The following is a 12,358-nucleotide window of genomic DNA, read 5'->3' as shown; positions in this document are numbered from 1 at the left end:
TAATACATCATTAATGGGAATGTGCCCTTTATTATCAGACAGATTTACTAGAGATTGAACTAGGAATCCAGAAGGATTTAAAATATGGTAAAGCAGCACTCATAGAACATTTAGGTACTTATGTTATTTAGACATATTAATAAGTGTAAAGTTGAATGTTTGTGTCTGTGGTGTTTCAGTCTGGCAGCTCAGTAATTCAGGTGCAGACTCTAAACTGTTACAATTTTGCAACATTGGGTTGATCCATTTCTCAGCAGCATCTCTGGAGTATTAGCAACAATTGTATCAATTCTAACAGCTGACTGTAATGAAACCCAGAGATTCTGCTCAGCAGAGACAAAGATAAAAAATGTATCAATTAAATGTATCCATTTAGAACAGTTTACAGGGTCGGTGACCCCCCCTCCCAGAGCTGCTTCAGAAGGAGAGAAATGACAATTTACACTTCAATATTAGAAAAACCGTCACACATAGAAAATAGAAAGTCATTGGAAAAAGTCGTTATTTCTGGTGATCTATCTGAAACCAACTAGTTGTTTGAAGGTGAACAACCCCTTTAAGCAACCAGACCAAAAACATATGTATGTCTCTAGGTGTGTGTTACATGAGTGATAGAGTACAATAAAAAAGTGAATTATTATGTACTGTATTTGAATCTTCTATTAGGCAAGGGAATGTGCTGAAAGAGTTCTGCAAACATCTGCTTGTGGAGCAGCATGAAGGGGTGTGAGTAATCACTTCTGAGGGTACTTTATTTATAAAAAAAAAATAAAATAGCAGCCAGTATCTGTACAGAACAAAAATACAATTGTTGAACACTATTCTGGATCTGTGTTTGCACACACTCCTGGTTACATAGCAATGCTGCTGGAGAGCCATTAAACCCCCCCTTTTTCAGGCAACGCTCTCCATTCTTCACAATGTAATCGCACACAGTTACCAATTTGTAGGGGGGGGTGTTATCCAAAGCACTTCTGAAAACTCCCAGTGTGCCATAGCCTGTTGGGCAACAGTACATCGGGTGAGTTTTAATGTTATGCCCCACAATGATCAGTAGCTTTGTGGGCAGGAGACAAATCATTTGAAATCACACCCTATTCACTTGTACAGCAGTTGCTGCAAGTGAAAATACACCTACTATTTAGAGACTGCCAGCAGTTGCAGTAGTACAAGTTCCCTGCTCATATGGTTATTGCTCACTGCAGGGACACGATGCTTGGAGTCACCCCTTATGCCACTGCAATTAAAGCCTAAACGATTCTCTTGGAGAAAATGAAGCGCTTATTGTGAAGACCGAACAGGCACCATTGTTTGCCAGCACCGACCCCATTTGCTGCCGCATGAAGAGCCTCTTTATAAATTGCAATTTTTTTTTTTTGATTATTTGCAAAATTAAAGGGATAATGTCATGGGGAAAAAAGTTTTTTTTTCAAAATGAATCAGTCAATAGTGCTGTTCCAGCAGAATTCTACACTGAAATTCATTTCTCAAAAGAGCAAACAGATTTTTTTTTATATTCAATTTTGAAATCTGACATTGGGCTAGACATATTGTCAATTTCCCAGCTGCCCCAAGTCATGTGACTTGTGCTCTGATAAACTTCAATCACTCTTTACTGCTGTACTGCAAGTTTGAGTGATATCACCCCCTCCCTTTTACCCCCAGCAGCCAAACAAAAGAACAATGGGAAGGTAACCAGATAACCACTCCCTAATACAATATAACAGCTGCCTGGTAGATCTAAGAACAACACTCGATAGTAAAAACCCATGTCCCACTGAGACTCCGGTTACATTGAGAAGGAAAAACAGCAGCCTGCCAGAAAGCATTTCTCTCCTAAAGTGCAGGCCCAAATCACATGACCAAGGGCAGCTGGGAAATTGACAATATGTCTAGCCCCATGTCAGATTTCAAAATTGAATATAAAAAAATCTGTTTGCTCTTTTGAGAAATGGATTTCAGTGCAGAATTCTGCTGGAGCAGCACTATTAACTGATGCGTTTTGGAAAAAAAATGGAGGCAAAACAATCCTATTGGGTTTAATTAATGTATATTTTAATATTAAGCAGACAATGAATGGAGATCCATATTATGGAAATATCCCTTATACCAGGTCCTACGTATTCTGAATAATAGGCCCCATAACCGCATCACAGTTTGAGTCTCTCGGCACAGGCTTTTACCCTAGTACACGTGTGTGCCAGTTTTGGTAAGATGCCATAAAATCCTATCATTCGTTTTCTATGGAACATGCTGATGGCAGCTTGCAGGGGGTGAACCAGGGAGTTTTTAAACACCTCCACACCTTTCAGAAAACTGTGGTTGGAAACAGTATTGGCGTTTCATGCATTCATACAAACTAAATGGTCTTTTGATTTGAGGTGCTTTAGTTCCCCTTTAAAGGAAAAGTAATGTTCTAATCACTGGAGGGTGCCAATATTGGGTATGTCCCAGTGTTTATAATAGCCTACCTGATACCCTGGGCTGACATCCCCCAGTAATGCTATCTTCTCCTTTAAAGTTAAGTCTAAAGGAGATGCTCGCTTCTAAAATTAAAATATAGAATCATGTATACAATACTATGACAAATTGTAGCCTTTTTAAAAAAAACATTTGAAAATAAAGGGCCATGGATGGCAGTACAGATTGTGCTTTGCAGTTCTGGGGTCCTGGGTTGGACCTAAGGAGGGCCGAAATGTTGGACACAAAATAAATGTGACTTTATTCATCTAAACGAGTGTGGTTCTATTTGAGAGTCTATGAATACAAACTTTTCATCCAGCACCCACAATTAGACGAACAGATCCGGATCAGAGTGCGGCTGCTTGTGTGAAACTATTTATATATATATATATATATATATATATATATATATATATATATATATATATATATATACATACATACATACACACACCTGGAGGGAGGGCTTGTGGTAGTCGTTACACTCCCAAAATTATGTGTGAATATTACCACAATTAGAAATTTTTAAATATTTTTTATTTTGCAATTCGTACAGAGCTGTCCCCCCTGCATCTGTTTAACTTCAGCCCCTGACATTTAACACCTCCCATTTGTAATCCATAACCCTATATGCTGCCTGCTATTTGCATTAATGGAAACCTCCTGCCATTTAGGTGCCAACAAATGTACATTTGAGCTTTTCAAGATAAATACTGCCTGTAACTTACAGTTTCTATTGATGTGACTAACAGAGGATATATTTTGGAGAACTGTTTATACAAGCCTTTAGCCATGAAGTAGCTGCTTCGATCTGCAGTTCAACAACAGCTGAAGGGCTGCATGATGAATAGCCTGCCACAAGCAGGGAAAGGGGGATCCCTCTGCTGAAATATGTTGATGGAGAACCAGTACATGTGCTGCAGACTTCAGCCTCTCTGGGATATTTGCACATATTAGAACATGCATGGTGTGCTGGGGTTCTTTGGCATGTGACCATCACTTACTTTATCTAGTACCTTAGACCTAGAGGATCAAGTAAATGGCCAATGAATCAGGTGCTGTCCTGCAAGCTTCAGTCATCCCAGGACTAGCTATTGTAGATTCTGAAAGTTTTCAAAATGCATCAGTTAATAGTGCCGCTCCAGCAGAATTCTGCACTGAAATCAGTTTCTCAAAAGAGCAAACAGATTTTTTATATTTAATTTTGAAATCTGACATGGGGCTAGACTACGGTTGCCACCTTTTCGTAAAAGGGGGCGTGGCCACGGCATGGAAGATATCAAAAAGGAGGACAAAAGATAAGTTTACAAGGGATTGGGGGTAGGCCGAAGAGCCTTTTTGAAGGGTATTACAAATTTACTGGCAGCTATATTGCCGGTAAATTTGTAATACCAGCCCCGGCCTTGGCAGGTGATTTACTGGCTAGGCCGGTAAAATACCGGCTGGGTGGCAAACCAATATTGTCAGTTTCCTAGCTGGCCCCAGTTGGAGTGGTATCACCCCCCCCCCAGCAGTCTAACAACAGAACAATGGGAAGATAGCAGCTCCTTAACACAAGATAACAGCTGCCCGGTAGGTCTAAGCAGGGGTGCTTCTCCAATGAGGCGAGTTGAGGCTGTCGCCTCAGGCGGCAGTGCCCCACTAGGTACCAGGGGGCAGCAAAAATGCTGCTCCTGGTACTTTAAGAGTGAATTTCCAGGGGAGGGGGGGCAGTAGCAACTGCTACTGCCTCAGGCGGCAGAGGGGCCAGGATCGCTCCTGGGTCTAAGAACAACACTCAATAGTAAAATCCCACGGATATAAGAACAAATTTTTTTTTATATGACCAATTAAACGTTTCCATCTTAAACTGGCAATGCATGGGCCAGTGTTGGCTGCCAAGTACCATTCAAGCTGGTTTTCAGCTCATTAGACCATGTATGGGGGCTTAAACCACGGCACCCAGCTTGTATCTTGGCACAGGCAGATATTGATCCCAAAATACTGTTGGTGTCTGGGGGCCTATCGGCTCCCAACGGGAGTAGTCCGGACCAAGGATAAAGCCCAGGAGTCAGAGTCCAAGTTTGTGGTACAAATAGGGGTAATAAAAGTCAATATCCAGACAGAAGTTCAAAATGCAGGCAGATAGTAGCATGGTCAAGGTTCAAGCAGGGTCAGGAATCAATATCAGACAAAGTATCATGCACCCAGGAATGCACAAAACAAATGCTACAATCGGGCATTAAACCTTGAAGGGTTTTTTTATCTTCAATTTTCGCGCCAGGCACGTGACGACATCGTGCTGGCCTCAGGACGCCGGCGCTACCCACGTGGTAGCTATGGGCTCTGCCATCTTGGATGCAACATCGACGAGGGAGAACAGGCAGAAGAGCGCTCCTGACAGTTGGGTCAGGTCATGTACAGGTATACAGTATGGTTCTCTTATGAGGAATCTAAACATGTCCCCATGTGATCCAGTTGCTGACCAGGATGGCAAATGATTGGTGCAGTATAAATTTAGACCATTACTTTATTACATATTGGCTAAACGAGCACACCAATTGTTTATAGAAAATGTAAGTGTCTTAAGCTTTCAGTCAGGGTGATGTATAGGGAGAATAGGTAATAAACATGGTGACACAGCTGTGTTAGTTTAGAAAGTTCTGGGTGGGCAGTCCAATAATGTTTGGGGGTATATGTGTATACACATCCATGTGCATTAGCTTTTGTCTGGCTCAATATTCTTATTTGTTGGATTTATTTCATACTCCAAATGGCTGAATAATTACATGTGATAAAATATCATTGGATGTTGTTACATATGGAAACATTTTTATTACACTGCAAGTGATGAATCTTACAGTGAATATGTATGTACAAACCAAGGGCCCAGATATATAATGACATGGGTACTCAAATCTACAGCTTTAGTACAGAAAATAAAGGTTTCCTCGATCAGTAGAATCAATGGAAATTGTAGAGATCACACTCGCAGGTCTTAAGTATAGTTAGAAGATTTTTATTGTGGACAATAAAAATCTTCTTACTATACTTAAGACCTGCGAGTGTGATCTCTACAATTTCCATTGATTCTACTGATCGAGGAAACCTTTATTTTCTATATATATCTATATATCTATATAAATCGTGGCAGATACACCATTTTAAATATGTTAATTTTCCCCTACAATGTCAGTGGAAGCTTCGACTGGTTCCAGGTTGCGTGGTATAGAGGTGCATAAGTCTGGGTTAATATTAATTCAGAGATATTTAAATTCCCCCATCACTATGATTGGGATCTCCCGTGGTAAAGCAGGAAGGGGTGTTGGGTCTACTTGTAGTAAGGCGGATTTGTCCCAGCTGACCCGCAGTCCAGACAACCTCCCTAATTGTGTCATAATGGTGGCTAAGGTAGCTAGTGAATGTCCTGCGTCTGCCAGATATACCAGCAGATCGTCCGGAGTGATATCCTTTCTTCCGCTGGTCCCAAACACCATCCCTCTAATGTGGGAGCTTGCCTAAATTGGATTGCTAAGGGCTCAATGGCCAGAGCAAATAGCAAGGGGGAGAGAGGGAACAGGGTGTACTTTATATATGATAATACACAGGTTTCAGTGAGTCATGTGACAGAAATGACATCACTAATCTTTGGTTATAACTGATTAAATCACTTAGCATCGTTTATAAGGATATCATTTACAGGATATTCTTGATTCTTGTGTATTATAACAAGATAACAGCTACTGGATACCTGCATTGCTAAAAATGCTCCCATGCCCCACCTAGTGGTAGAAATGAGAACAGTACCCAATAGTAAATTGCCCAACAGTGACTCCTTCAGTTACACTGAGTAGTAAGAAAATATTTCATCTCTTCCTGAAAGCACAGGATCAGGCCCAGTGCACTGAGAGGCTGCCTACAAACCAATATAACAGATAAAAAGAATACATTTATTGGATTAAGTATAACATTTTTAATGGCAGAGTGAATTATTTGCACTGAACACAGTATAATTTAGTAATAGAAACGACACTATAGACATGACAGAATCCTTTTAAGATTTGGTTGAAACGGATCCAGCAAAAAGAGATTTGGCCAAACTGAATTCTGGATTCTGCGCATCCCAAGCTGCTTACAGTGTTTGCTATGATTTTAGGGGGTTACCTGGAACTGAATCAGCTTAGAAGGACCTGCATTGAAGTCAGATGGGAATACTGACAATGTGATACAACGGAGGTCAATAAAACTGCAGTGAAACATTGTCAGAAGTCTCACCTCCAGGTTCATTGCAAGTAAGTGGATGTGAGTCCTAATCTCGGGGGAATTTGGTGTGAGTGAAATCAGATAACCTCCCAGATCAGGTACATCATTGGTCAATTTACCTGCTTTGTAGGGTGGAAAAAAAAATAAAGGCATGACACAGACCATCTTGTAAAATATTTTAATAAACGTGTCCATAAATAAACATGATACACTTTAAATCCAACAACGTTACTTACAATAAAAAAAGTATACATCTGACTCCAAGGCCTAGGAGTGGGATAGACTTGCATCTGAGTCTCCGCTTGTGGATTCTTACATTTCCAGTGCAAAGGAGCATCTATTTTACAAAAAAGAGATGCACTAGTGGTCTCTGAAGAAAAACTCTTCATGGTACCTGGCCTTTTTTTTTTTTTTTTTTTTTAACTGAATAAGAATAACCTGTAACCAGGAAATTGGTTCAAATTTCTCCTCTGTCCTCTGAACAATAAATATAAATTCAAAATTGAAACTGGCCCAGGAGAGCCTTTGAAAAACAAGTAGAACTACAACAATGGCACTTCTGTATGTTACAATCTGAGCCCTACTGTGCTGGAAGCTTTGCATGAGATGGGATGGACTTGTCTTGGCTGACTTTCTCTGCATCGCTCTATAATGGTTGGACAGGCCACAAGAGTTCATGCTGTGCGCAGTCTTAAGATGCTGAAAAGCTGATTGCCAAAATGCCTTGAAATTAATACATGGACATCAATGCATGCATATGCAGAAAGAGCTTTAAGTCATGCTTCATAAGTGGCTACTACACAATGATCTGGGCTCAGCTGATGCTTTCTGATAACTTATTGTACACAGCCAGCCAAAAGAACAAATACTGCTTTCCATCCATGGGTTTTAAATATACCTTTTCAATACTTTTATACAAAAATAACTTCTGCAGAACATAAGATGGTCACTGGATCTGGGAAGGCTTAATAAAACGCTTGGTGAGGTTGCATTTCTAAAGACACTAGAAAAGTGAAACAGTTTGGAGCCCATAAAATGAACACAACCAAAGCACATGCCCTTGTAAATTTAAGTGTCCTGGGAAGGTCAAACATTGGTTCAGTATTTCAACCTTAAGCAGCTGGTATGCAGAGTGCTGGAGAAGTCGCTCACGGGTAGAATACGTTTGGACTGGTACATCGCTGGAACCTTATTACTGATAAGGCCACTATTCTCTTTCCACTGCAGATGGAGTCACATTAGCTGACCTTTTGAAGAAGCTTTTCTTCGGTTTGGCCAAACTGTACAATCACAGACATTTCTGCTATGAACTGCTCACAGCTTTCCTTGCTGACCTGCTTACAGAATCGGAGGTCAATCAAGCAGATGTTCCCACAGCGTTTGAAAAAAGTCAGGCACTGATCTGTAACATTATTGCAGTCTAGAAATAAAGGAAAATACAGATGTAACAGACTCTGCAGAGAGTTCAAAGAGAATAGCAAGACTGGGGTACAAGTGAGCAGGTTACTAAAATAGGACTGTTTAAAGGGGCAGTAGTGACTACTAATCTAAATAAAATTCCGGTGCACAGGAACCTTTGGAGTGCTGCCCATTTTGATTTGTGACACAGGAACCTTTGCTTACATATTATGCTTTATCGTATGCTTACCATATTAATAAAATCTATATATATTCATATTGGCGTTACTGCTGTTAATCACATGTAAAATCTTGGAAATGTAATGGCCCGTAGCAATACAGTTCTCTGCCTAGTGTACATCTATAAGAATTCTTGGTCAGTATGTATATACGACATATGGTCAGTACCAGTTTAATTAAATGCACTAAATAACTAGAGAGAATCCCTAGTTAAGAGGTGCACAATGAAAGCATAATCCAAGACTTACTTTCAACATTATAAACAATAACAAAAGGAAAATATATTGCAAGCTTCTGGCACTGCTTACCTGACAAGTTCATTTCTAATAAGGTATCCCTGGTGGAGGTCCCCACTGCTGTGAGCAGGTTGATTGACTGATCCGTGACGTGGTTACAGTAGCTCAGGTCTAATTTGGCAAGGAGAGGCATATGCCGAATCATAAGGCGAAGCGAGGCATCAGTGATATCCAAGCCTGCCAGCCGGAGCTCTGTGATATTTCTCAGCTTACTGCGGTTATCAATCTGACCTGCATGGAAAAAAACAGTTGGTTCTACAATCAATTCTTGTACTGCAAGATGGCGAGAGCCTCATATATAAACTTCATACGGGGTGGACAGATAAATGGCCCAGGCAAATCCCATTGCCCAGTCAATCAAAAAACTGCAGTGTTGCTTCTAGTGCGGGGTAGGGGATAAGCCAGCAGCAAAGTTGCCCTCCTATGAAGTATTCTGCCTGTTAAAGGTCCTGTAAAGCCCAGACTGACAGGAGATATTAAATTCCCCGCTGTCCCATGGCACAAGTACATAACTAAGTTGCACTGACCAATCCAAGATTCTACATTCAGATCACTACCCCCATCTTGGCTCCCATACATGTGCTAATGCACTTAACTACAATTTAAAACACTGGCCCATGCACATTTCTTCTGGGCATGAGAATTAAAGAGCCACACTCCCAGAACACATGCAAGCTAGTCATGCATATCCTAACAGCAGCACGATCTCTCCTAGCAGCAAACTGGAAAAAAACACAACTTCCAGGACTGCAAACATTAATCACTAAAGTGAATTGGATCAGGGCGATGGAATTAATCAGACACTCTTTTGGACAGAGGATATGAGGGGGAGTTGGAGTGGTACCCGTGGACCCAGCACCTCAAAAGCCTTCAATAGGGGACTAACACCGTAACATGAATTACTTTATGTAGAAATCACTAGGCTTGGTGTATGCAGAAAGCTGAATAACAAATATTTAGCTTCCTTTTCTCCTTCTCTTCCGCAACTCTCACCATCTGGTGGCACCCCTCCCCCCCCCAAATCTTACCGTGTGCCACCAGCCTTACAGTTTACTACATTAGTGGATACATTTCTCAGCAGCAGCAGCGGTGTAATATTAGCAACTATTGTATCAAGTCTTACAACTTAAACTCAGAGATTCTTCTCAGCAGGGACAAAGATAAAAATGTATCAACTCCTGTATCATTTAGAATTAGGGTTGCCAACTTTTCTGGAAAAAAATACCAGCCTTCCTATGTGTTTATCTTTTTTCCCTATTTAAAACATTGGGATCAACCGTTATTTTTACCGATTGGGTGGCAACCAAAGCAATTGCATTGGAGGGGGCAGGGAAAAGCAAATGAATGAATAAAAGAGGCAGGTGGCCAGGAGGAAGATCGCCAAAGGGCTGGGCTGATCTCAACACCAGAGAGAAGCTGTAGACAAGGTCTGACCTTCCACTCACCCACCTAAAAAAAGTTTTCATTGGCCCAGACCAGTCCAAGTGCCAGCCCACACAACCCTATTACAGAAATTGTAAGAAAACATTTAAAAGCTATATTTTAGAAAAATTGTAAGCAGAAGAAAGCAATAGGAAAAAAAAGGTTTACTGCCCCTTAAAGTGTCCATTTAACAGACTAATCCCACTTGGACACTCAACTATTTGGTGGTAGTGATATTTACAGTAGGGAACTTGACAATGTTATATTATACGAGCATTTTTCATTTGTATTTAGCAAGAGTTTCCAAACAAACCCTACCTATACAGTTTGGGGAGACAGCCACCTTAGCCATACCTGGTCTATTATCTGTTGGAGGAGATAAGAGATCCCTCATTTGTGCATCCTTTAGTCCTTCTACCCACTGGACATTGAGTGTCCTAAGTAAAGGGCAGCAGGAACTACAAAGAGCTGAAACGGCAATCCAAGAACAACCAGACAAGTTAAGGTCCCGGAGAGCTGTGGGGGAGGAAAAATAATAAATGGTAAATCAAAGGGTTGGCTATAGGGTTGCCACCTTCTCTGGAGAAAAATACAGGCCTTCCTAGGCATATTCTTGCCATTTTTTATTAACAATTTTGGCATCAAGCATCATTTTTACAGGCCAGGCCGGTAAAATACCAGCCAGGTGGTAACCCTATTTACAAATAATTGTTTTCCTATTTTCACTTGTTTCACCACACTTATTTAATTATTTGTATTAAAATATGAACGCAATGCTTTATATTTTAATTGCTCTTTGTTTTAAGATATAATATAATATACAAGAGCAATATGCACATTTTAAGTAACGATACTTAAGATAAGAGTGTTAATTACACATATAATCCAAATGCACCTGTATTTCTAACACGGATGTAAATCACTTTAGCTATTTAAGTCTGGAGTCATGTGATTTTTACTCTGAAGAAGTTCCGGGAGATCCGGCAAGAAACGCGTAAGTCAGTCAGCCCTGTATACCCACCGCTGTAATCCTCACTCATGTGTGTGTTGAAATAAAGCCTTTTTTGCACCGATGCTGTTGCCTACATACCGCGTCCTGGACTAGCGCCGAATGTGATGAGAATACCGAGTGTCTTACATTGAATACCGGCGGGAAGCGGCTGGCGTCTCACACAGGCTGCGGCCAGGAGGACACAGTAACACTGGGTGAGCTCAGAGCGGATCGCATCATTTTTTGTACAGGTGGTAACCCTAGTTGGCTAACAATTGTATAAATGCGCAGATACTCTCATTTTTTGACCGTAAACGTCTGATCAGCATCTACAATTGGCAGATGTCACCAAGTTTAGTGAAAATGCCTCAAGTTTGCAGTTTGGCAGATTCCAACCATACAGCTTGACCAGCTGGGCGGGTTTATCAGTTTTGGGCTCAGTTTTGGCAGGTCTTCCTGTGGGAACTATCTAATCTGAAAATGTAATTTACCAATGCACCTTGTTGATGGTGCTTTGGCAGATGAGACAGTGAAGGAAAACATTGTTTTGTACAATATCTGTTCAGAGATCCTGATTGTCTAGTGCACAGACAGGATCTTGTATATGTTAAAGGAATATTACCTTCAGAATAAAAGGACTTTTTATGCCTGAAAACAACCGTATAATGTGTAAAGCATTTTATTTGATGAATAGTTTTATATTATTTTTAAGAAAAGGTTACTGTTCTCTATATGCTTGCATTTCCTAGTATTCATGTGATTTGCAGACATATCATGCCCCCTCAACACATTTTCATATTTAAATGTAAGTTTGGGTTAGGGAGATATTACCAACTAGAAACATTCTGCAGATGAATGCACTTTCCATATCCTACCTGGAAGCCGGTTTATAAGCCAACTGAGTTGTTTTTTGGATATGTTTGTCCAGCTAAGGTCAAGTGATGCTGGCTGTCTCCTAATAATGCCACTTAGCATGAGTGGAGTGATTGATTTACATCGGTTTAAGTCAATTTGTGTCCATAGCCTCTTATCACAACACCTGTGAAAACAAAATACATTTTATTATTACTCTTCAACGTATGTCATACATGGGATGTTATCACAAGTACTGTTTATAGCAGGCAACAAATCTTCCCATCGGCCATAGCCCTTCGAATAAACGGTGTGCTTGTTTGGTAATGGTGCTTTGCTTCTCTTTAGAAAATGTGCAAAATAAAACAGAAGAATCCTCAATGAATGACTCCACGTTATATACAATAGAATCGGCAAAGCTTATGGCACATGGGCATTATTAGCTCCCCACATT

General features: G+C 40.5%; 1 protein-coding gene across 3 annotated transcripts in view; it reads right to left on the bottom strand.

Annotated features, from left to right (window-relative positions):
• Positions 1-6,869: 6,869 nt before the first annotated feature.
• kdm2b.L (lysine (K)-specific demethylase 2B L homeolog) overlaps positions 6,870-12,358 on the bottom strand; it is a 66,115-nt gene continuing 60,626 nt past the window's right edge. For all 3 annotated transcript variants that reach the window (XM_018263257.2, XM_018263248.2, XM_041567686.1), the window contains 4 exons: positions 11,928-12,091; positions 10,416-10,577; positions 8,652-8,870; positions 6,870-8,125 (listed from right to left, as the gene is read on the bottom strand). In XM_018263257.2, the coding sequence (XP_018118746.1) occupies positions 7,944-8,125; positions 8,652-8,870; positions 10,416-10,577; positions 11,928-12,091 (727 nt within the window). In that variant the 3' untranslated portion in view covers positions 6,870-7,943. The remainder of the gene's footprint in view (positions 8,126-8,651; positions 8,871-10,415; positions 10,578-11,927; positions 12,092-12,358) is intronic.

Source organism: Xenopus laevis, chromosome 1L (genome assembly GCF_017654675.1).
Source record: "Xenopus laevis strain J_2021 chromosome 1L, Xenopus_laevis_v10.1, whole genome shotgun sequence".
NCBI classification, from domain to species: domain Eukaryota; kingdom Metazoa; phylum Chordata; class Amphibia; order Anura; family Pipidae; genus Xenopus; species Xenopus laevis.
The sequence above is the reverse complement of the archived record's forward strand: the minus strand, read 5'-3'. Positions and strand labels throughout refer to the sequence as shown.